The sequence below is a fragment of the Rhagoletis zephyria genome, unplaced genomic scaffold, assembly GCF_001687245.7.
Source record: "Rhagoletis zephyria isolate East Lansing unplaced genomic scaffold, Rhagoletis_zephyria_1.1 Rzeph_scaffold_00203, whole genome shotgun sequence".
NCBI classification, from domain to species: domain Eukaryota; kingdom Metazoa; phylum Arthropoda; class Insecta; order Diptera; family Tephritidae; genus Rhagoletis; species Rhagoletis zephyria.
The window spans coordinates 145,135-171,470 of record NW_016157287.1 but is presented as its reverse complement, the minus strand read 5'-3'; the positions used below and the strand labels follow the sequence as shown (position 1 = coordinate 171,470).

The 26,336-nt window shown below is 35.8% G+C and overlaps 1 protein-coding gene across 4 annotated transcripts in view; it reads left to right on the top strand.

Moving 5' to 3' along the window:
* emp (epithelial membrane protein) overlaps window positions 1-26,336 on the top strand; it is a 281,014-nt gene that overhangs the window by 128,772 nt on the left and 125,906 nt on the right. For all 4 annotated transcript variants that reach the window (XM_017609218.1, XM_017609219.1, XM_017609221.1 and 1 more), the window contains one exon: window positions 24,852-25,025. In XM_017609218.1, coding sequence (XP_017464707.1) covers window positions 24,852-25,025 — 174 coding nt within the window. The remainder of the gene's footprint in view (window positions 1-24,851; window positions 25,026-26,336) is intronic.

The window sequence follows — 26,336 nt, the reverse complement described above, 5'->3', positions numbered from 1 at the left end:
TTCATGTTAAATGTTTTTGTAAACTTTTTATTTACAGCTGCGGGTAAAATATGGCAACAAAATTCCAAATTATGGTGTTTGCTACTTATGTGTATTTATTTATTAATTTAAATAATTTTATTTTTAGTACTTCCATCTACTATATTTCAACAGAAACCACATAATAAAAGTTTCAAAGCTTGCATAAAATTCACAAAAATGAATCAAACTTAAAAATATTTCCTCCAAGCTTTCTAACTTTTTATTGAGAACCTTTATAAGATTTTCGGGTATGCAGTTTTGTAGCCCATTCAATTTTAGTCTAATAAAGTGCAAGTTTCAATTCGCTAAAAGTTGGCGTTGATTTTTTATAATGTTTTTTATGTTGCGCATTTTCTTCCACATAAAATGGCATATGCAATGGATTTGTGTCCAATAGCGGCAGCACAGTTAGTGAATCGCACAATCGTTGCTGCAAACAACAAAAATTGTTAGCTTACAACTCGATAAGTCTCATTGTTAAAAGTTAGTGAATCGCACTACTGGTATTATTCCACCATGCTTAACAGCAACCTTTCACTCTTAGCTAGCGATATGTAGGGTAGGAGGGGAAGCATTCGCCATTTTTTTTTGAAATTTCTGCGGAAAGTAAACCGATGAATTCATTTGTTTAATTTGGCATCTCGAAAAGTACACCATCTTATATTCATCTTCCTACAGTAATTTATTTTGGAATTTTTATAAGTTTTTTAATGATTTTTGAACCGATCCAAAATGGTGAAACTGCCCCACCCATGGGGTACACTCAGAAAAAAGTCAGCCAAATATATTCCTCTCAACACATGATTGGGTAACTATAAACAAATAATGTAACTATAACCAAATCATGTGTTGAGAAAAACATATTTAGTTGATGTAACTAAACTCTTTTCTCAGTGTAGAGCCGCCGTCGAGATGGGGGTGCAAACGCCAAGACCAAAAAAAAAACGGAAAATAAGAAACTTTAATATTAAATTTAGTTCAAATTTATTATGTTTATAAGGAACAAAACAAAATTACAAAAGTTCATCTTTAACAAAAATTAGAAGGTTAATCCTATGATGCTAACATCAGTTCTACTTCACATTAATTCTTTTTAAATCTGTGTAAAATATAAAGGTTGCAGCTGCTCGTGAAGTTCCAGGCGGATGAAATAACTTTGGAAGCCAGCTCTATAAAAACCCATGATTTGGTTTTTTTCGCAAAAATTCGATTTCGAATGAGTTCTCGAGTTCGCGTATTATGCGGCCAATAAAAAATTGCTCGACTTGACCCTCAAATCGCACCAGAACATAATCATTTAAATCCAATTTATCAGTACCTACGAAAGATCCAGTTATCCGTGTCTGCAAAACTTATTACCAAGGATTCGCCTGATGTTTCATCCGAGGCGATAAACTTTTTGGAAACTGTCTTTCTCTTGGCAAATTTTCTGGGTTATACTTTTTTTTGGTACAGTCTTTTCCTTCTCTTCTTTTACCGGTGTAGATGTCAGAAATTTTAGATGCCTCTTCCTAGAAAGAGGCCGAACTTGTTCTGGAGTTCTGTGAAGTGGCGGTGTAACTGAAGGCGTGTAAGAAGTATTAGGTTCAGCTGAAATGTTTCTTTGCTCTACGATCATTTGCGATGCATCGTCGGTGTCAACTGTTTGATGTTCGACAGCTATATGTATGAAGTCTGACTCTTGAAAAACTTGTCTGGTAAATGGGTGTAACCCTGTTGTTGCGAATCCTTTGCAAATGTTTTCGGAAACAAATCCTTTTTAAAAGGAGCTTTTGAAAGATGTGGTATGTCGTAGATTGTTATCGTGCGGACAAAAGAAAATCATTGAGTGAAATGGTCAAGTATTTTTTAAATGGTCCAAACACTGATACGTCCAAAAGCTGCTACTTGTGCGAAGTGTGAGGGGAAAGGTAACCATATGGATGCCATTACCTCTGCAAAACAGAATTGCCGCCAGGCTACAATGTGAGATGTGGTTGTCTAAAAAAGCAGAATCGGCTTCTTTTTGGAGCACCTTGTGTTGTTTTTGATATGTCCCAAAACATCGTAGAAGCCTTCAGTAGACATCCATCCACTTTTGCCTGCAATGCCTTTGCAGCCGCTAGGACCCCATTTACAAAGTGGTCTTTATAATTCAGGCGATGAAAAACATAAACCGGTGGAAGAGCATTTCCAGCGGCGTTTACAATGCCCACCATTGAAACAAGCGAACCTCTTTCTGCGGAAGCCCCCTGAGATACAGTGCGTTTTTCCTTCGTTGAAATCACCTGACCACGACATAAAAAATAAATGTGATCAAAAAAACGCTGTAAATATACCTTTGGTGAAGCCAGTACAGTAGTTATGCCAGTTTCATCCAGATTATAAATGTCAGCAGAAATAAATGAAAATTTGTTATATTAAATTTGGACATTGTCAAAAAATTACATTACTGTCATTTTGTTAAAACCCGTTAAACGCGAAAGACTAGTATTTTCTAGTTTTCTTAAACTTAAGCTTTTGTTTCGCTTCATGAAGCCTTGCATCCAATCAATACCTGCTGTTTTATTATTTAGCCAAGATACAAGAGTTTTCATATTATTAATTTCAGCATGTTCAAAAACGATTTTTCGTTCAATGGTGTACGTGAATCCATGTTGCAGGTTAGAGCACTCCCTAAAGCATTCTGCTATTTCTCCTTCTTGGTATTTTGTAAATACGTACTTGATTTGAAACGTATTTTGATGAAAATATTACATTTTCATTTGCGCATCTTTGCTTTTCGATCACGTAATGTGGTGCGGTTTAAGCCATAAGTTCGCGCGGACTCACTTATGCTAAATCGCTTAGAAAGAAAATCCTGCATAGCAAGTTTAATTTTTTCCTCGTCCAAATCACTTCGATTCGTCTTCCTTTTGTAATTACGAACCATGTTTCTGCCTTTGTGTAAAATTATGAGATTAGAACGATATTTAGTTAATATTATTAACTTATCTGTTTGCAAATAAAACATTCCATTCTATTTAAGGGGCACATACATACGCCAGCGGCAAATCTGCCCCATGCACATGGGGGTATTTGACCGATTTAGGCGGGCAAAATTATTTTTATGAAAATTTTAACTCAAAATGCTTAGAAATGACGTATTACGATATTTAAAACTGCAAATGTTTAAAATAAAGTAAGAGGTTAAGCTCGAAAATTAGGATAATAATTTATATGTAAAAGTATTAGTAGGCGATTCAGTTACACCCATGTACATGTAGGTTAGGTTAGAAATTAAAAATAAATTTCATTTTCATTTTTGATCTTCAATACATGAAATTATCGGTATGATTTATAAAATAAGATACCTATATATACTTTTGACTCAAGGGCATTAAAATATCTTGAAATGCCACATCAATATTTGTGTTTTTGAGCTTGTAGTTTGAGCATTTCTATTTGTATATATTTCTAAATTTAGCCTTACTTTTAGGAATATATTCTGTGGTTCTTTTTCATCTGTCGATACGTTTACGTTAACGTCATGAATGCATATATGTTTGCAAAATGGGAAGCTAAATTTATTTGTTCGGCATTTCCTCTTACTCTCGTCTTCTCTTGCAATCTTGTATTAGCTCTGATCCAGTACTCAATTAACTAACAGGTTTTTACAGGAACTTGCAGGAGGTTACAGGAAAAATGATCCCGTACTCCAAAACCCTGTAATTGAGAGCGGTTTTTGGAGAGTTGTGTAGAGAATGAAGTTGAAAGATTTTACCCGATGCTTTCTTTATTTCCGTACTTTTTGCTGTTACTCACTTTCTACTCTCACTTTTAACACGAAAGTATTGGATCAGAGCAGTTATATCATCCATACATACATATGTACATGTATGCTCATCAATTATCAATGGACCCAGATAAAATGATTTCAAAATTTTGAAAATTTTCGTCTTGCTTTCTATCTTTTTTCTTTGCTATCAATAGACTACTAACCATATGCCTAAAACCATGCTACGAATATCGAAACCACTAGCAACAAATGAGTTCATACATATGTATGTACATACAAACCTAAGTATGCATACATATAGGTATTAATTATCGTTTGCACTGCATTTCCTCTTACTCTGCATATGCCTAAATGTCTGCAACCATTTGCAAAAGCAAGTAAACACAGGGTGCTTCTAATGAAATTAAAATTTTTTCTACCCTTCGAAATTTTCTGCTGGGCTATGAGTTACAGCTTCGCAAATTTTACCCTACCGAAACCAAAGATGTATACACATCAAAAAGTTGTTTAAAAGTACCTCCTTTTGAACTTTTTTTGTTGGAACCAGGCACAAAACGCTCGCAGAAAACAAAACTCGGACTACATGCCGTCCATTGTACTTTTTTCATGTCCATTTTAGTATGTTTTAAATCTGCTTGATTTACAGATAAACCTATGCAGATTGAAGGGGTTTAAAGAGCTTAGGTCTTCGTCTCGCAACACATTGCGGCCAAATGTCTCATACCTAATTCCTGCAAAAGCGGGGCAAAAGCACAAAAAGTGTTCCACCGCCTCATCCTCTTCAAAGCAGGATTTGCAAATGGAGTTGTCATGTACGTCTATCACAGTCAGGTGTTTGTGCCGCGTGATGTGACCAGTTAGCAGTCCAACAAGTTAGCTGCGGTCCCGTCTGCTCAGTGAGAGCAAGAAACTAGATCGACCTTCTGCGGAAGTATTCTGAGCGAAGTATTCACCCAGTTTATGATGGTGGCTTCGATGGCCGAAGGTGGGTGCCATACCTGGTCTGAGCCAGTTCTGGCCAAATGGTCAGATGTCTCACTACCAGGTACTCCCGAGTGACCTGGCACTCAGAAGTAAAAACGCTTGTTATGTTTGCCAACATAATTTAGTCGAGACTTCCACTGCCGAACTAGTTTGAAGGTAGTTAGACGTCTGGCTGATGCCTTAAGTACAGCTTCGTTGTCACTGCAGCAGGTAAACTCCTCCTCCTCCACCTATTTTCCACCACGTAGTCCATGGCCTTGAGGATTGCAAATACCTCAGCCTGGAAGACCGAAGCATACTCCCCGAGAGAAAAGTGAAGCTTATTCCCATTAACTTCTATGAGGACCCCGAGCCTGACCCAGAGACAGTTTTGGAGCCATCAGTAAAGATAAGACATCGTGAGAGTCCGGGCTCCGTGCTGGTATTAAAACAACATTCAGCCTCAGTGAACTCAGCATTATAGAAGCTCTTCAACAAAGGCAATGGTGGCGTACTATCCCGTGGCATTGAAAAGACACAAATGCTCAGATCTCTTCCGCCAGCCATTTCCGTCTCACCCCACTCGATGTTATACCAACATCCGTTTCTTTTTAGCCTGTAGGCCTCCCCACCAGTGAGGTGGGGGTTCTGCCACTTTTTTGAGCATCTACCACATCTACCACTCAAGGTCAGAAATCTACCACATATTCGCGTCTTCGAGTAGTTTTTTTTTGCTCGACATAATTTTCTTAATTTTAAGAGCAAAAATTGTCCAACACTAAACACTATATGGTAACAAGAATAAAAGATTCCGCATTTTCGGCGGCGATGAAATTGCTCAAGTAAAAGTAAACAAACGAATGGGAGGATAAAATAAACAGTAAAATAGTAAATGTTCTCAATAACCAATTTTTTGATAGGAAACGTAGTTTTATTGTGTTAAATTGCAAAATATATGATTTTTAAAAAGAATTTATAGCGAAAATGTCAAAAACGGCGATTTTTGTGAAAATATTAGCAAATTTAAGTGCATCTAAAGTTTCTGAGCGTTGTTTACTTTTACTAGAGAATTGTCAAAATCGGTAAATCTCAAGTAGCAGTTTCTGGAACGTGCCACATTTGTTCTGTACATTGTGATGTGATAAAATGAAAAGCTGGCAGCACTCCGCAAGGTTGCAAAAATCTCCTAAAATATGTTCGAAAAATATCTTGATATGGAAAAAAACTGCTTAAACTGTCAAGGAAGAAAAGTGCCAAAACTCAACGCAATTTTTAGCAACTTAAATCTTGCACTTTATTATAATAAAATAATTTTTTTAGAGTCTAATTAAAAAGTTTGCAATTTAGGTGAAATCTTGCAGAATTTGTTTAATTTTTATACAAGGTTTGATCTAAAACAGTGGTCGGCATCCTCTCTGAGCACATGTGTGTTTCACACGTATACGAAGAGCGGCAGCTGAGCAGTGCATTTAAAGCTCACAGTTTCACTTAATAAATCATTTGAATGTGTTAGAATGCCGATCGCTGATCTAAAACCTGAGATCTACCACATTTTTTTTAATCTACCACATTTTTTTCCAGATTCTACCACACAGAATTTTTTTAAGTCCGCTCACTGCCCACCAGACCTCCCACGCTATTGATTAAGAGTCTGCTCCACCATACAACGCTGAATATGCGTCTGCTCATAGAGGTATAAATCCAGAGGATTCCCTTTAGTGACAGCCCCACTCTTTTCCAAATACCTGTTTGCATTGCCAAAATGCTGCTAGTCTTGTGTTTCACGTGAGATTCCCACGATAGTTTTGTATCCATAATTACTCCTAGATACTTCACTTCGGGAGAAGTCTGAGTTGAGATTCCTTTAAGGGGAATGAGACCATCCAACCTTCTCCTTCTAGTGAAGAGCACAACACTAGTTTTGGTTGGGTTAGCGGTGAGCCCATTTACATTACACTAAGTGTCAATCATATTCAGCCGGCAGAGATGGGCCCGTGACTAGATAGGCTACATCGTCCGCATAGGCTTGACTGTAGATATCAAAGTCAAGCATTGATCAAAGGGGAAAGCATTAGCATTGAGCAAAGGGGAAAGCACTCCGCACGTGACATATTGACCTCCTTCTGCCTGAATACTGATGACCCGCTGCACCAGCATTGAACGAATTCAATTCACCAGTAGAGAATCTGATCCATGTCGTAGAGCAGAATTGCACATGCTATCAAAGGTGGCATTGTAAAAAGCACCCTCAATATCTACAAAAATGCCTAAGGCAAATTCTTTCCTATTGATGGCATTACCAATTCTGGCAGCCAGATTTTGCAAAGCCATCTCTCAGGATTTCCCCGCCTGATAGGCATATTGATGCAAAGACAGAGGATGTGATGACAGCGCTTCCCTTCGGATGAGCAACTCTAACAACAGACATTTTAGCATGAAGTATGTCATGCTAATAGGCCTGTAGCTTCTGTGGCTAGTATAGTCATCTTTACCAACCTTAGGTATAATGACGATATCAACCTGCCTCCAAGGTTGTAGCACGTAAGCAAGTATAAGCGACGCTGTGAAAATCTTTTTAAAGATCGCCAACAAGAGCCCGCCCAACACCTTCTTTAAGTACAATAGGTAGGATGCCCTCCGGACTGGGCGGTTTGAAACTGTCAAAAGACACAATAGCATATCTTATGACATCTTTTATTCGCCACAGTTCTAACAACAAACCAGTTGTACCTTGACACAGTGGTTCTCGCATTCCTTCCCTATCCAGTCCAGGGAGAGGAAGGCGTAACTATCACCTGATTTCCAGGAAAGTGAGTTTTTAGAAGAACAGAGAGGATCTCAACCCTAGTCTCCGTTAAGGAACCATAAGGCCTCTTGACTGAACCCAGCTCTTTGGTTTGGTCCTTTTTCAGAACTTTAACCTGCCTAGCCGTTTGACCCAAGGTTTCAATCCCGATGCAGAGTTCTTCAAAAGAAACCATCTTCGCAGAGCCAATTAGCCTCTTATACTCTCTTTGTGTGCAGCGATAACGTTCCCAGTCCATCTTAAAATTAGAAGTTTTCTCGACTCACTCCTAAACTTATGAAGCTCCTTGTTCCACCAGGGAATAGGCGTACGGCTAATAGATGGACGAGACGGACAACCTTATCGAAAATGACACGTAGGGCAGCGGTTAAATTAACCACCGCCTCATTAATGGCTTGAGTAGATCGTATCACAGGGTGGCGTCGTGGTCTGGTTACCAAGCTCCTCCCTAAAACACGGCCAGACCGTTTCGAATTGACGCAGAGCAAATAGCGTCCTCGTCAAGTTGAAACTCGATGTATCTGTGGTCCGAGAGCGAATCTTCACTCAGGATTCTACATTTTAGGACTGACCACCCTAATCGAGAGTTAGATAAATCACTTCCTGTCTTCTGGGCGTAACAAATGTTGGCTTAGTGCCCACATTCAAGATACTCAGCATGCTTGGCAGCGTATACTCTTAAAGCCGATCTCCCCTCATGTTGCATTTGCTTCTGCCCCAGATTTTTTTCTGGGAACTAGCATCGCAACAAAGGATCAGTGTAGCCATTTTGGAGCTAGATTTATCTCTTTATTTTTCTATTTATCTCCGAAAAATGGGCTTTAGCTCCCAGCTCTTTTTTTAGCTCTTTTTAAACCTATCTAGCAATTCTATTTCGATTAATACTTAGAAAAGTTCCATTCTATTGCGCGCAAGCAAATGGAAAATGGTCAAGTAATCAATTAGGTTCCGCAACATAATTCGAGCTCCGATAAGTTCCGACAGTGTATTCTCTCTGAGACGGTCACGGTAGAAAAGGAAAGCCAAAAGTTAGGGGTTGATAAAATTACAAATTTCGGAATGCTGTGGAAAAGCATATATTTGTATGCACGGGAAAATACATACTTCTCCATAAACTATTGGATCTAGGTTAAAGAATTCAAAAATTAAGCAGAAAATCCGTTTTCAGAAAAAATTTGCAAGATAATGTTTGAATGTTCAAATATCTAAAACTGCAAATTTTAACAGTTTGTAAAGTGTTTTTAGTTCATTGTCTAGTTTCTATAATTATGTGCATTCATATAAGTGCCATACACAGGGGCGCGCCCAGGAATATATTTTGGGAGGGCTTTATACTTCCGAAAATTCGCTTCAGATAAAATGCTCTTTAAAATACATTTATGCAAGTTTTATGTACAGTATGTAATAAATAAATAAACTTTTTAAAGTTTCATAAATTGCACTTTATTTACATAAAATTATCAAAGAACTCAAACATTTTTAACCGACTTCAAAAAAGGGGGAGGTTATCAATTCGTCGGAATATTTTTTTTTTAATGTATGCTACCGCATAACTCTGGACCACGTGAACCGATTTCAATAATCCTTTTTGATGTAAAACTTCTTAGGCGGCGGTATCGCAAAAATGGAGAGTGAAATTTTTAAAACTGAAAACGTTACATGAGTGAAAAGGAAGATAAAGGTAATATAGGGAAGGGGAAAAAAGGAATAAAGCGACGCATGACGGGTACGAGTACCTACATAAGTATCTATGTATGTTTGAATTNAGAGTGAAATTTTTAAAACTGAAAACGTTACATGAGTGAAAAGGAAGATAAAGGTAATATAGGGAAGGGGAAAAAAGGAATAAAGCGACGCATGACGGGTACGAGTACCTACATAAGTATCTATGTATGTTTGAATTCACGTATGTATGTATACATATATATATGTATACATATATATGTATGTATGAACCCAATTTGCCACAGGGCGAAGACGACGTCGTTACGACGTCGCTCTGGCGAAGTCGTTTTGGTGAACTCGAAACGACGTCGTTACGACGTCGCTTTGGTGAAGCCGTTACGATGGCGCCCTGGTGAAGTCGTTTAGGTGAACTCGAAACGACGGCGTTACGACGTCGCTCTGGTGAAGTCGTTTTGGTGAACTCGAAACGACGTCGTTACGACGTCGCTCTGGTGAAGTCGTTTGGGTGAACTCTAAACGACGTCGTTACGATGTCGCTTTTGTGAAGCCGTTACGACGTCGCTCTGGTGAAGCCGGTTTGGTGAACTCTAAACGACGTCGTTAACTTACGTCGTTAGTCGGTTGGGTGAACTCGAAACGAATCCGTTTCTTCGAACCTACAAGTTTTTTGAGGAACCTTCGGTCTAGGTTGGACAAGTTCCACGCCCAAATTTTTATATATCTAGGCATAAATAAAAGTCATTCATTTGGATACTAACCGTTTTTCTTATGACAATTTTCTATCATGACAGAATATGGAATCCACAATGTACACTTGTGCTCAGAAAATTAAGCCACCTACATCTTTTTTTCAGTATTCGTAATATTTTTCATATAAAATGTTTTTTTATAAAGGTAAAGTTCACTCTATTGGCCTTATTAATAAAAAATAATATTTGTGGGAATAAGGTTTTTTTTTAATTTGGTAGAAAACTGTACTTTTACTTTACAGCGTGGCGACGAACAACTATTACCCAGGTTTGTTTGAGAAATAAAAGGGTCCTTTATAGATTTTGCGAAAAAAAGTATTTTATTGTTAATTTTCCACAGATTTTACTTTAGTAGGATTAATTAGTGTTTAAATTGTTATCCTTATTTACATTTGCCAGCAGTGTAAACTTTGAGAGAAAAGTTCATTTGGCTGCAAGTTCGTCGTTGCGTTACGACGTCGTTTGGCAAATTGGGTACGAACACATTGCGCATTTCAGCTCTGCCGCTACTAAGCAATATATGCAGTGTTGCCGTTTTGGTTACTTTTAACCAATTTTAGTTATTTTTTTCTTGCCTGTGAAGTTGTTAACATCTTTCCCATTTTGGTTATTTTTAACATTTACTGTAGTTTCTAATTTTTGTATATGTACATACAATAATTAAATCTTTGAAAAATAGGATAAACAAATACATTTATTCTGCTCAATATAGTTATTTAACTAAAGTTATTACTACTAAAATGGCAACTCAAGATTCGACTTATTCCGATAATAATCATGTGTTTACATATGCAAAAGAACATGTAAAAGTTCGAGGGTGCAACTATTATCGGTTCGTGTCTTTAATAGATCGCGGTGAATTAATCGCCAAGTTTTTGAAACGGCACCGCAGTTACACCATTTCTATGTTCTTTGCACACACCTACATAGTATGTACCTGAAATGACATTTGAATAATACGAGAGTCATTAAAAAGCCGCGAAAAATTATTAGAATTCCGCGCAAAATTGGTGTTTCAAGTTAATTTATACGGGCTCACCTGTCGAGGTTGAGGAGAGTAGCAGCAGCAGTGGCAGCCCCAGAAGTGAAACCAAGTGAGAATATTTGAAACCATTGTATTAATATTACTTACATATGTATGTATTTGTTTTATAATATACAGAATACATAATATACATGGTCGGCTAAAGACTACTTCAAATGAATACATACTCAGATAGTACATATATAAATACCTCGTATATGCGGAATCCAATACCACGTCATGTATGTACAATAAAAAAGGGATTTGGTAATTATTTTTCCATTACTGCTTACTTTATTAATTTAAGTTAAGATTATTAATGATAATCTTATAGCAAGTTCAAGGGAAATACCATTCCGCAGTTTTGAAAAAATCGGGTTTTCGCGCTTTTGTAAAATTTATTTACCATCGTATACATGGTACTGCGTTTGGCGTATATGAGGTATTTCGCGCTGAGCGACGATATAGTTCAATACAGTCCAATTTTTAGTTGCTTAAGCTTAATTATAAATTATTTAAAATGTGGTTGTTCACGCTGATTAGGTATTTCATTGATTCTTACAAAGAAGTTGGAAATAGTGTACCTATGTACTTATTTAAAAACGTCATTTAGAGTCTGGTAATCTTTACGAAGATATTAACATACATATGCACCTAATACGGGAAGCCTGATTTTCTAAAATATGTATTTATATATATATACTTATATATGAATGTATTTCATTTATTTTCAGCCTTAAAAGGATTTACTTTTCAAAAATGCAAATAAAAATTGATTTCTTTGGTTTGTAAAATTTGTCTAAACGTACTGTATAAAAGAATTTGTGATGACCTGAATTGTTAATCTAATAAAAAAATTGGTTATTTTTCCTTACATTTGGTAACTTTTTCGTCTAATCTTGGTTAGAAAGTTCTTTGGGCGGCGGCAACACTGAATATATGTATAACTGATGCATGCGTACATATCGCACACCGTCTTCAAAAGAGTCACAACTCAAAATTTGTCATTTTTGAAATTATGCGCTAAAAATGTACACAGAGCTTTTATTTACCTTTCAGCAAAAGCTGGAGCAAATGTTTGTTATAATTTGTTAAGAAAACCTAAGGTAAAGTCGCCCTTGCCCATATGATTAGCATGTGCTACGAAATAGTTTTTCGCATTTTCTGACGAACGTATTATTTTGAGTTGTGACTCTTTTGAAGACGGTGTGCGATATGTACATATGTTTGTATGGATATATTTATGATGAAGCAAAGGGGCTTCGTTGATGTACTGATGGGCATATGTATGTACTTATGGACAGCAACGTTTTCATATATGTACATATGTTTGAATGGTTGTATATATATTTGTATGTATGTACATATGTTTGTGTATGTACATACGTTTGTGTACATGCCCACTAGAACCTGAAGAGAGAACTCCCAAATTGATGCATAAAGGAGTACTCCCTTTGCCGTGATCGCGGAGCCATAAACGAGATTTATCAGTTTTGGTGTCCATTATTGTTCGCTTAGGAGCAAAGAGCGATGTCTCCCAAAGCTAAAAAAAAAAATAATGCTCCATTAGACATGATTTGAAATAATAAATGGGATTTTTCGGTTTTGTACTCCATTAATACTCAGTTCGGAGCAATCAAAGAGATCTTTCTAAGTTACTAACAAAAGACTTCTCCTTTTGACATTTCTTCGAAGCAATAAGAGAGATCTCTCGCTTTTTTACTCCATTATAACTCATTTGGGAGCAAAAAGCGATGCCTCCTAAAGTCAAGAATGATAGAATACAAGATTGCGCCGATCAGAGAGGATTTTTGAGAATAACTTTTGTGTGACGTCACACTGGTGCAATTGCGAGAGAGAAATGCCAAAACGTGAGCAAGAATGGAAGAAGAAGAAAAAATGTAGCAAGGAAAATGTAAACAAGATGCACCAGTGTGACGTTATGCAAACAACGATTCTGTCAAATTCGTTAAGAGAGGAATAGCGGTCCGAGATCGGCGCAACCTTTGTATTCTCTCAATCGTGTCCTAAAGTGATATATCCAGGAGTATTATCTTTACTTTATATGGGAGCAATACATACTTCAATGTTAAGAAAGTTTTGTGATTTTGAATAATTTATCAAATAAAAACAAACAAACTAGTATAAAATAAATCTTAAAGGGATTTAACGGCATAAATTTAAATACATACATCTTTCGGTACGTATTGCAATATTTAATCAACATATTGCGTATTATTTACTAAAGCAAAATATTTTTCAGATTGTCCAACTTCTATATGAAAACGAGGTTTAAAATGTCGATATCCTTATGTTGGCTATCGTCCAGAGAATCGGAAACTCTATATTAATGCTGCATCAGTCATCGCTTTCGATTCTGCGATCTTAAAACAATTATCCTTTCTCAAGACCTACCCACAACGGGTGACATAAACCCTAATTACCTTCTATGTAAACTTAAAGCACCTGAGTGACGGCACCATAGTCAAGAACTGATCCTACTTGCAATTACTTCTGCAAAGGGAGCCATCCTCGGCCCACTGGACTAGTAAATTATAAACATACACATGTATGTGTATGTACATTTTGCCAATCTTTTATGAATTTGTGAATATATATATATATGTATGTAAACGAGTTATTCTAAAAAGCACGTTTAATATTAATGTAGTCTCACTACTTAACCTGTGAGGGGGTATTTTTAAGAATATGAACGTTTTTTTATTACTCTGTTAGTAGGTTTCCGGAATGACATTAATAGGAGTATTCCCTTTATACTCATTTGGGAGAAATTAGGGATCTTGTTCTGTGTACCCTCTTTTATTGTTTCTTTGGGAAGCTTGTGAGAGATTATTCTGGGAGTACTCTGTATGCATTCCCTGATTGCTTGTTTAGGAGATCAAAGGGATTACTCGCCCTCCTAGGACATCCCATATTAAAGGGAGCATACAAAATAACACGCTTATACACAAAAGAATAGGCAGCAATGGGGAGCAATCGTACACTCGTAAAAGGAGCTCTCATCGAGCAATCGTACGATTGCGCGGTGAGTACTCCCTTGCAGTATACGACCACTCCCCATTGCTCCCTATGCTTCTGTGTATAAGCATGTAATTTTGTATACTCCCTTTAACACGGGATGTCCTCGGGGGCGAGTAAGCCCTTTTATCTCCTAAATGAGCAATCAGGGAGTTCATACAAAACTTAACTGCTCGCTTAGAAAATATCCCATTACTCTCCTAAGCGAGCAATATAGTAGTAAAAAAACCGAAAAATCTCGTTTTATGCTCCTAAATCATGGCTCAGAGAGCATTCTTTACTTGTTTGCTTGGGAGATCTCCTATTTGACTCCTAAGCGAGTAATAAAGGAGTACAAAACCGACAGGTCTATCTTGTTGCTCCGAAATCAGGTCAAGGGGAGTACTCTTTTATTTCTCATATTGGGAGGTCTCATATGTGCATATACCCACTAGAACTTGAAGGGAGATCTCCCAATGTGAGGAATAAAAGAGTACTCCTTTTTGCCTGATTTTGGAGCAATAGGGGAGATTTGTTGGTTCTGCCCTCCTTTAAAACTCGCTTAGGAGTCAAATCGAAGATCTCCTAAGTGAGCAACAAAAGAATACTCCCAGAGCCACGATTTTGGAGCAATTTTGTCGATTTTGTAGTCCTTTATTACTCGTTTAGGAGCCAAACGGGAGATCTCCCAAGTGAGCAATAAAAGAATACTCCCTGAGGCATGATTACGGAGCGATAACTGAAATTTGTCGGTTTTGTACTCCGTTATTACTCGCTTAGGAGCAAAAAGCGATGTCTCCTAAGAGAGTAGTGTTACAGGAGCAGTTGAAATTTTCGCCCGATGTTTCTTAAAGAAAGCCATAAACGTAGCGACCGTTGGTTCAACTTGGTGTTGTTTTGCTCTAGATTGCACCGTTTGTGGGCCTGTTGAATGAATTTATGTCTTGGTTGTATGAAAGAACAAAAAATTAGAATTTTCTGGCAAGTTGTACAACTTATCGCTACATTAATGGCCATGTTGTGCAAACTCATTTAATTTGCGTTTATTTTGTACATTAAATAACCGAAAATGGATAACTCAGCCGAAATAGGTACGTGCTTTCGTTGAATTTTATAAATGTAAGCCGAAACTATGAAATCGTAAAAATGAGATTTTACAATGAGGCTGTTCGCAAAATTGCAATGTTTGTGGGCAAAACGTCCAGCTTGATTGCGGATTGATTTGAACCAACTTTTTCGGCTTGCATTATGTCAAAAGGATGTGTTTGTTGTAATTCATTCCGTCATTTACTACCGTTATGCGTAGGGCAATTCATGAAATCATTTCATGCGTTTAAGTAGAAACTGAATGAATGAACACCATTTCATGATTTCAGTTAACGCGAAATAGAGTTCATGCACTTAGTTTTTACTCAGATCGATGAAATGATTTCGTGAATTGGACTACGCATACATGTGATACTTATGCTTTTAATTTATAAGGTAATTTTATGTTTTTATACTCTTTCTACCACATGAATATATGAATTCGTTATAAGAATATATATATTCGCCTTGGAAGATAGAAAGCGAGTAAGAATAAATGCTGAACAATGGAATTTGTCTTCTTTCAACATAAATAAATGCATTTTGCAAACAAAAGTGCGTCGTTACTTAGTGCCTTGGTAATGGCGAATTCGTAAGGATCTATTGATTGCATTATAAACATTTCCATTTATTTGTTAAACATACAATTACTTCTATTACGACCCGGTCCTAAGGATGCTAGAAGCGCGAATTCATATAAGGTGGTGTTACCGGAAAATAAATAAATAAATTATATGTATATCAGAAAATTTATAAGATGAAATGAAATTATTGTTTGATTTCTAACCAAACCTATGTATGTATGTAACTCAATCGCCTAATGGTTTGCCGAACCGTAAACATATGTTTACACATCCAATTTCGGTACTCACACCTTTTTTAAGAAGTTTCACTTCTATCATGTGTACGGTGTTACTCACGCATTTTTTATCGCAAAGATGGTTCCTCAAGGGTCATCTCGAAACTTGGTTCAGATCCGATCATTGGATCATGAAAATATTAACCCATATTCGGCTGCTGGTCGATTTTTCGACCGACAACTTTCCAAGCTTATTTCTATAAATTTAATTGACATATTTTTGAACTGTTTACAGAATAATTAAATCTAGTATTTATTTGATGTTGGAAAGATAGCTATTTCGGAACAAAATGTTTTATGAAGAATTTAGTAAAAAGGTAAAAGAAGCAATTTTTATGTTTTTTTTTGTTTAACTGAAAACAACCAAAGAGTGAGAAACTAAAAAAGCAACAATTAACTTGTTATGAAAATAAAAGTGTAATTTAGTGTGTAGTGTATTCTGGCAACTATTCTCTTGTACGATATATTTGTCTCACTCTATGAATCGTTACATAGGACTCGGTTAAATACTAGTACAGGACCACGCTACCTTGTAAGCAACACTAGTAACCAAAATGNCATATGATTTTAAAAAGGGACTTCCCCATATCTATTTAGTTTTATTTTGCAGTTGGTAAGAGAAAGTTCTACAGCTTGCGTGGTATACGCTGTTGAAAGTTAATTATTAATTTTGGCATAAAAATGCTAATTCGTAAATCAGTAAAAATTTGTGAAATTATGGCCATTCTAAATGAGCCATCTTGATGAAGAGGATGATCAAGGTGTCGCGGATGCAAAAGACGTCGACGTCGTATACATTCATCCTCCTAATGTGGATTCTGACGCCGATGAGGAAGATTTGGACGATGACCAGATCAATTTAAATGGCGACAACGATGTTTACTTTGTTTTAGATTTGCTTACAAACGTATCTGACCCCGATTCCCACATTATTATTTTTTTTTAATTTTTTCTCCTTTTCATCAGATGTGCCTATTGAATGAGCGTAGATTTTTAGCTGCTGGTACTACACGAGAAAATAGAATGTCAAAGGCTCCCTTGAGAAATTTAAAAAAGGAAAAACGTGGGGGATTCGATCAATTGCTTGATGGTCGACAAGAAATACCGACAATCAACGGTGGAACGATAATTGCCGTTGTTAATGTTATTACTAATAGTTCTACAGTCGAAACAATGGTATCTGCTAAAAGGTATTGCCGGAAGCAAAAGATAACCATAATAATACCACAGCCCAAAATAATTCAAGAATGTAATTATGGCATGGGTGGCGTGGATTTTCATCATAACGCTGTGGCCAACAATCGGATGGAAGTTGCATTATATAGTAGCAAAAATCCAAAAGACAAAACCTCTTTCGCAAATTGATTTTTGTTCTGAAGTCACCAATCAATTGTTGACGTACGACGAGACGGACGACGCTGGAAATCAAGATGAAGATGGGGACTCAGAACTCCGCCAAATCTTTCGCGGATTAATGAAAGTATACACGCCGTCATGAGAAATCTTGAAAATTAATGTCGACGCTGTAAGTTATGCAAGTAACATCCTATCTTTATTTACAAAAAGTGTACAAAATGTTTCGATGAATATCATCAAAAGTTTTAAATTTGCATTAGAATATACATACATATGTATACGTTAATGGGTATTTTATAACAAATAACGCAATTTATTCAAATAAAAGCACAAAGTTTGAATTTAAGTTTAACATTTTTTATACAAATATTTAAAACAAAACATGTATGTATTTTACCTACTTGACGGTTTATGGCCAGCGGTCGATTTTTCGACCAGTCTATATCAAGAAATCGGTTGGTCGGACTTGGATGAAATTGATAATTTTTCTTGATTAAGGTTCTATCCCCACGCCCCACTATAGGCAAAACACGAGTTTTTTTCAAAATCGTAGATCTTCGGTTAGAAAAGAGATAATGGAATGAAATTTTTTTTGTCGTTAAAATAAATGATCATATAATGTAGGTAAACCTTAGAGAAACTCTTTTAAACTCGTTTAGGCTGTAAAGTGTATGCATTGCATATGGGTATTTCCATACGTCGCATACGTGACAGTCGTACGTTTCAATGTGATACAAACAAGGAATACCATTTGTTTTCTTTAAATTTTTTGGGCCATTGTATAGCACATAATTAGCTCTATATTTAACCGAAAAATGAAAACAATCGAACTGCTTGGTCCTGAAATATAAGCATTTAAAGAGAGTGTCGTTACGTGACAAAAAATGGAAGTAGATTTTTTCTTTTCTTACAAAATCGCAAAACTCTGCGAATTGTGGATGGCTATTTTCATGAAACTCATTTTAATATGATTTGGAGCAATTCTAGTTGTTTATAGAGTTTTTTGAATTAATGCAACTTGTTTCAATTTTCTTTTACAACCCTAAGTGTGAAACGTCACGTGAAGTAGCATCACGTGACATAAATTTCCATATAATAAAACATGTATTTTAAGTAGAATATACTTTATATTTTGACTTCAGCGCCAATTCAGTGTGAATTTTTTGGAAATCAATGACTTATTATGTTTCAACTACATACGCCAAATTCGAACCAAATCGGACCATAAATACGGTTTTTCGAAATATCGCAACCTTGGCGCCACCTAGGAAGACCATTTTACGCAAACATGATTCTACTTACATAGCCAGTATATATTTTAAAAAGCAGACAAATCGGCCCGAAAATACGTTAGATATAAGACTTTTATTTTTTTTGTCGTGGTTGACCTTCCGATGGAAACACCCATATATTTAGGACAATGGGCCTTATGCATAAAAAGTGAGCTTAAGCTCAGACTCAATTTTTGCACAGAAGGGGTGAGCTCAAGCTCATGAATTTGTACTGAAAATCGAGTCATTCGCAGTTAAACTTTTAATAGCGCTCAAGGAAAACGAAGAATTCATATAAAATGACGCACAAGGAATAGAAAATAAATTTTCCTTCATCAAAATTTCTTAAATCACTTTGCAGCTCTCAGGAAAAAAATGCTCATATATTAATTTCTTCAAGAAAATTTGCAGCAAAAGCATGGTTCAATAATAGAAAGGTTTTGTAATAAAACAGTCTTCTCGCTCCCACACACAAAATCGGCTCCTTTACTTGTGCAGAATGTTGCTTACTCTATAGTTTCTAGTGATATTTGCGTAATTTTCAAGAACAAGTGTAGAATAGCGACCGTTTAGCTATAAAATAACCAAAAATGCCGATTGATAGAACTTTTTCCGCTGATTTCAACGATACCAAATTTATTTTGCGCAGGTAAAAAAAGAAGATATAAGAGGTTTATTTGTATTTTTTATTATCACTAAATTGTTGACACCCAAAAGTAGATCATGATAAAATATGTAATATCGAATTCAAGATAATAACTTTTACTTTCTAAATAATATAAAATTCTTTACCATTAATTATGCATTTTTTTCAAAAAAGGTTATTTCATGAAAAAATAATATTTGTTCGTTTTTTAGTAGTTTTGGTTTAAAAATACAAAAAGCTATAAATTATGTACGTCAGCTGAAGAACAAATTAATTACCTTTATGGTGACGTCATTAGCTTTTTAATCGGTTATAAAGTTCATAAGACATTAATATTTAAAACATTTAAAAACTGAACTTTAACCTTATAGAACCTCTTCATTTTTTATTTGCGCCAAATCATTTTGGCATGGTTGAAATGAGCATAAAAAAGTTCTATTGATTTGCATTTTTCGTTTTTGCATAGCTGAACGGTCGGTATTCTAGATTTGTTCCCGAAAATGACGAATAACTTAAATCAAAAATGCATATTTTTATGTATTGTTTAGTATTTGCAATAAAACACCAAATATATTGCAAATTCACATAGAATTAATTATACACATTTTACTTCTAATTGTATACTTTGCGCACTTTTTTAGTACCTTTCTACTACCGTTTTCGCAAAATGCGATCACATCCTTCCCCTTTCTCCTACTTCCAAAATACAAATCTAGATAAAGGAGTGTCAAATTTTAGCTGTCACAAATTACACAACCTTGTATTATTGAAACATGCAGCAAAAGCAAAGTGCTTTTTCAATCAACAGAAATAATAAAAAAAAATTCTCTAGTGATTTTTCTTGAGAGCTGGATTCTAAGCTTTAAGATACAGCTTGTATTTGAGGTTATTAGCTTTAGGGAGGGTTTGAACCCCAAAACCCACCCCTTGTGTGCGCTAATGGCCATATAAATGAATTATTAATACATACGGCGGCCGCTGTGGTGTAGTGGTAAGCAGAGCGCGCTTCCACTCCGCAGGGCCTGGGTTCAAGCCCTGGTCAAAGCAACATCAAAGTGTAGAAAAAAGGTTTTTTCTTAACAGCGGTCGCCCCTCGGCAGGCAATGGCAAACGTTCGAGTGTATTTCTGCCATGAAAAACAGCTTCTCATAAAAATACAATCGCCGTTCGGAGTCGGCATAATTATTATTATGATTATTATTTTTATTATGTGCCCCTTATTTTGGTTTTAAAAGTTTTTTCATACCTTAAACTTATAAAATTCGTTGCTTTTATTAAAATTGCGGAAAATGTGAAAACAACTTTACGTCAGTAAAAGCTCAAGTTAAAAAAATAGCTCTTCATTTTAGCTACTATTAGTAATGTTTAGCTCTTTTTGGCTCTTTTCATCGACCGTTTCAGCTCCAAACGAAATTTTTTTTGGCAACACTGCAAAGGACCAACCCGACGTTCCTGTTCTTGCAATATTCCACAAGACTAGTCGCCTTCCGGTAGAGGTGGAAAGTTCGCGGAGGCAATAATGAAGTGTTGCCACCCATTTTTGCCCTCGAAGCTCAACCTCGCTGCCACCAAGTCCTGACTGCAGAACTGTGCAAGTTTGGTAACCGGGAAGTGAGAAAACACTATAAGAAAAGCTCTCGGTCTGACGGAGTTTTCGTCGTATAGGATGTTTGGAGCACGTAACCCACTCAGTCAACAGGGTTTTTGTTTGAACACTTAGATTTGCACAGAGCGAATTAGCCCCTTATAGTCTCTTTGCGTGCAGAGATAGCGTTCCCAGCCCAACAAAAAATAAGTGTAATTCATTTTCCTCAAGTGCTTCAAAATTTAGACGAGCAATGAACATTTAAATCGCTGAAATAGAAAACAAACAAGTAAAGAAGTATAAGTTCGGGCGAAACCGAACATTATATACCCGGCGCATATATTAAATATCGTTTTCTCACCTTTCAGTAAACTGCATGATAAGCAAGAGTATTTTTCCAAACATTTCGATAATATACTATAATTTATTGAAATAATTGGACCAAATTTGGTGGAAATCGGTAAGGCGGTTATCAATATACACTTACGTAGTAAGTAATCAATCATCTTGTGTCTTGTTAAGTGATTGTTTTAAGTTGGCGTCTTAGCTTATTAAAAAATCGGAGTTTTCGTATTTCTGAAATGTACCGTTATATGGTAAGTGGCAGTCATTTTAGTTCGATTTCAAAAATTTTCAGCGTATTGCTTTTTCACGCCAAGGTTGATAAATGTGCCAAGTTTGGTAGAAATCGGTAAACCGGTTTCCGAGATACACATATGTAGGCATAAGTGGGCGGTGCCACGCCCATTTTCCAAAAATTTCCCTAATTATAATTTTCTGCTAAGAGGTTATTGCATATATCGATTTTGAGTAAATTAGCTTAAATAGTTACTTATTTATCGCAGTTTTTGTATTTCTGTAAATTACCGTTATATGGGAGGTGGGCGTGGTTCTTGTCGGATTTCAAAAATTTTCAACAGGTTTCTTAGTCAAGCCTTAAGAAATGTTCTCAGCGAGTTTGGTGGGGATTGGTAGAGGGACTACAGAGATACAGCTTTTTATCATAAGTGGGCGGGGCCACGCCAATTTTCCAAAAATTTCATAACTGTCTTATTATATGCCAAATTTCTACTTCGCATACCAACTCTCAACAATTTGGATCCAGTATTTGCGGAAATATCGTAGTTTTTGCATTTTCGAAAATACCGTTATATGGGAGGTGGGCGTGGTTATTGTCCGATTCTTCCCATTTTCAATCCCAACCTACCTTGGATAAAGGGAAACCTACTTACCAAATTCTGTTGACATATCTCAATTTTTTCTCGAGTTATCGTGTTCACGGACAGTCAGACGGACAGACGGACGGACGGATAGTCACCGCTTAATCGATTTCTCTTTTCATTCTGATCATTTATGTATATATATGTCTATATCTATCTCGATTCTTTTGGCTGTTACAAACAACCGTTATGTGAACAAAATTATAATACCCGTGTGCACAAGTGCGCTCGGGTATAAAAAGTAATTTGTGTTCAAATTATGCTGCGCAAGTTGTAACCGTTGAGCAAAGATTTGGAAAGTTGAACTCACTTAATTGTGACGTTCTAAACTCAGTGGCAACCCCGTTTTACCAGATTGGCTTCGGTTTTCGAAATAACGGAACATGAAAATTTAAATAAATTTTAACTCAGTACCACAGTTTTGAAGTTATTTTACTAAAATTTTATTATTATTCCTTAAAATTATCTAAAAAGGCTCACTTTAACATATAGCTTCAATACAACGGATTACTCAGATATGTGTTTTTGCGCTTTAACTCTAACTTCATATCTGAATAATAAATTGTATGCGTGCTATATGCTAAATTGAACTTATAAAAAATTTGTACCTGCTTAATTGGAGCAGTTATAACGCAAAACAACGTCTCTGATCAATCAGTTGTATGGGACCAAGATGTTAGAGTGAACTGATTTCGATGATTTTATGGAGTAGTTAAGGTAATATTAAAAAAGGTTGTGTGCAAAATTTTAGTAAAATCTCTTCAAAACTGAGGGAGTTTTTTATAAAAGAGTTAAAATTTAGGCAAATTTTCAGGTAACGCTATCTCGAAAAGTGGACCCAATCAGGCAAAACTGAGGACGCCTTTGGATTTAGAAGGCTCCAATTAAGTATGAGCAACTATCAGAACTTTTGTGGAAAAAAATTTGCTTTGATACCAGCTCGAAATATTTTGACTTCAAGAAGGAGCATCATTAAAAGTAGTAAATCAGGGTTTTTACACACTTCGAGAGAACATTTTTCTGAAGCATTTTACAGGTATATGTAACATTATCAGGTCTAGCAGTTATAAAAAGATTTAAGATTTTTTTGGAATAAAATTTACGCTCAGGATCGCATAATTTTTTATCTTTAAAAGTTGGTTTATTCTCAAAGCACACCTCCTGCTAACGTATCATATCATTAGTAATTGTTGTAGAAAACAATACATACTGAAAAAGTTTTTAAAATGAAATGCTTCAAAAACTATACGCAATAAATCGAAAATTTTGAAATTTTGTAAATGTACACATAAGTACTAATTGCACATAAAATGCCAAACCAATATAAGTATGCTGTGCTTCAAAAGTTATTACATAATTATTTTTCATCTTTTGAAAATTACACAAAAAATTCACTTGTTTTTAATATTTTTCTGAATTTAGTCAGTCAATAAAGCTTAGGTACAGCGATTTTTTTACAATACGGGCAACTATTTTCTAAATATTTTCTTTTTCGCTAATTTTTTATAAAAATATGGTTAATTCTACAACAAAAACCCCAAAAAGCAAAGTTCCAAACCTTGTGCAAAATTAAAGAAAATTCTGAAAAATTTCATTCAAATATTGCACTTTTTATTTACGCTCTCTAGAAAAAATTTGAGTATGCGGTTTTTTTAGGCCATTCAATTTTAGTATAATAAAGTGCAAGTATGAGGAAGCTAGGACTTACCATTGATTTTTGGGAAATTTTTTTGTTGAAGGTGTCGCACATTTTTTCCATATAAAAAAATTATCAAACATTATTTTATATAGAGAAAATGAGCGACACCTTCAACAAAAAAAATTCCTAAAAATCAATGGTAAGTCCTAACCACCACAAACTTGCACTTTAATAATAATAATAATAGATTGGCGCTTACACATACATATGTTAGTGTTTGGCCGAGCTTCTCCTCCGATTTGTGGCGTGCGCCTTGATGTTGTCAGACAAAGCGGAGGGACCTACAGTTTTACGCCGACTCCGAACGGCGATTGTATTATTATGAGAAGCTGTTTTTCATGGCAGAAATACACTCGTAGGTTTGCCATTGCCTGCCGAGGGACGACCGCTGTTAAGAAAAAACCTTTTTTTTATATTTTTTGCGATGTTGCTTTGACCAGGGTTTGAACCCAGGTGCTGATGAATGAAAGCGCGCACTGCTTACCACTACACCACAGCGGCCGACGCAAACTTGCACTTTGCTATACTAAAATTGAATGGGCTAAAAAACTGCATACTCAACTTCTTTCTAAAGAGCGTAAATAAAAAGTGCCGAATTTTCTTTAATTTTGCACAAGGTTTGGAACTCTGATTTTTCGGGTTTTTGTTGTAGAATTGACCATATTTTTATAAAAAATTATCGAAAAATAAAATATTTAGAAAATAGTTGCCCGTATTGTAAAAAATTCGCTGTACCTAAACTTTATTGACTGACTTTATACCTCAAAAGTTATGCAACAAATTGGTTAAACATTTTTTTGAGGCTTTAAGTATAGGTCTATGAATTATATCCAAAAGCAACCAGCGTGATATAGTTTACAGCAATGAAAATAAAGTTAAATAGCACAAAATTTACCTGGTTCTTAGAATTTGCCATATATTCGATCCTATTTATCATAGTTTCTAAGTACTTTCTTTAATTTTATTCCGTGCGAAAATACATAACTGAGTAAAATGCTTACAAAGGGTTTTATCTACATAGGTTCTTGTATTTTTTACAGCAAATTACCGATATGTATTTGTGCGCATGAAATTTTGTAACAATTGTTTTATTTAATTTTTATAGAGAGGCGTGGGAGAAAGTCAACATTGTCGAAAACGAAAATGGTACCTTAAGTTATAACTTGAAAAAAATGTACGTCTTTCGCGAGGACTTATCAGTAGGGATGGAAGATGATGTTGTTATTGTTCCCAACATCCCAATGCTGAGTGCAACATCTCAAAGCAAACACGCTGCAAGGTAATTATTAAATTTCATTAAAACAAAAAAATCACATAAGTACAAATTGATGGCTACTTTATCTCAACAGATAGATATCAATATGTTATATCTTAAACGCCATGTGATGAACTATCTTAACTCGATGAACTATCCTAACTCGATGAACTATTGCTAATTTGTACTAACTCAGCCAAGCGCTATCAGACAAACTATCCCAACTCAGCCATGTATATTTATTGCCGTTAACCTAACGATTTGAAATTATTAGTTAACTTTAACTACAGAAAGTTCCATAGGCCCTTAGCTCAATAATTCAACAGCTTAAAGGTGGCGGCCGCTGTGGTCTTAACAGCGGTCGCCCCTCGACAGGCAATGGCAGACCTCCGAGTATAATTCTGCCATGAAAAAAAACTTCTCATAAAAATAAAATCGCCGTTCGGAGTCGGCGTAAAACTGTAGGTCCCTCCACTTTGTGTGACAACATCAAGGCGCACGCCACAAATCGGAGGAGAATCTCGGCCAAACACTAACATATGTGTAAGCGCCGATCTACAGTATATTTTGCTTTGCTGTTTTTATGCTTAAGTGCACATTTAAGATACCTACCCGAAATGCGCAGCAGCGGCATTATTTTTAACATTTATAAGCAGACATGGGCACTTTTGCCCGTATGGGCGTTATCATGATACAATAATTTTTAGAAGGTAGTTTCACTTCTTCTTCTTATCCGCCATGTTAGCTATCTGACACAAAACGTGTTTCGTATTTTTTGTTGTACCAACTTTAAAAAAAAAAAAAATCCAGCTTTTGACGTTGGAAAAATAAAACAAAGAAAAGCCAAACATATAAGTAGAGAAATTTTCGAATATATTGGAATAATTTTCTTCATAAAAAATTAACTGCTGCTTTCGTGGATATTGCAACACACGGCATAGATGTAAGGACACAGCTATAAGAGCCACCGCACACCACAGACTTTATCGGCCGCCTATTTAAATGATAGGGCTCACTTGAAATATGTACATGAAGATGTATGGAGGTGCGCACATTACACCAGCTTAATCGCTCTGACCAATAAGTTGTGGTGCAATGGAAAGACCAGCGAGCACATCTAAATTGGCGGCCGATAAAGTCCGTGGTGTGCGATGGATCTAATCCATTATAAACAAGAAATATTGCTGTTATATTTTCATTTTTATGATTTTTATTCATGTGATTAGCAGTGGCAAAAATGTATGTATAAAATACGTATATTTATATTAAAAATTAAGTGATCAGTTATGAAACATATAAATCTTTACATGTTCTGTTAAAAAATATCTAAAATAA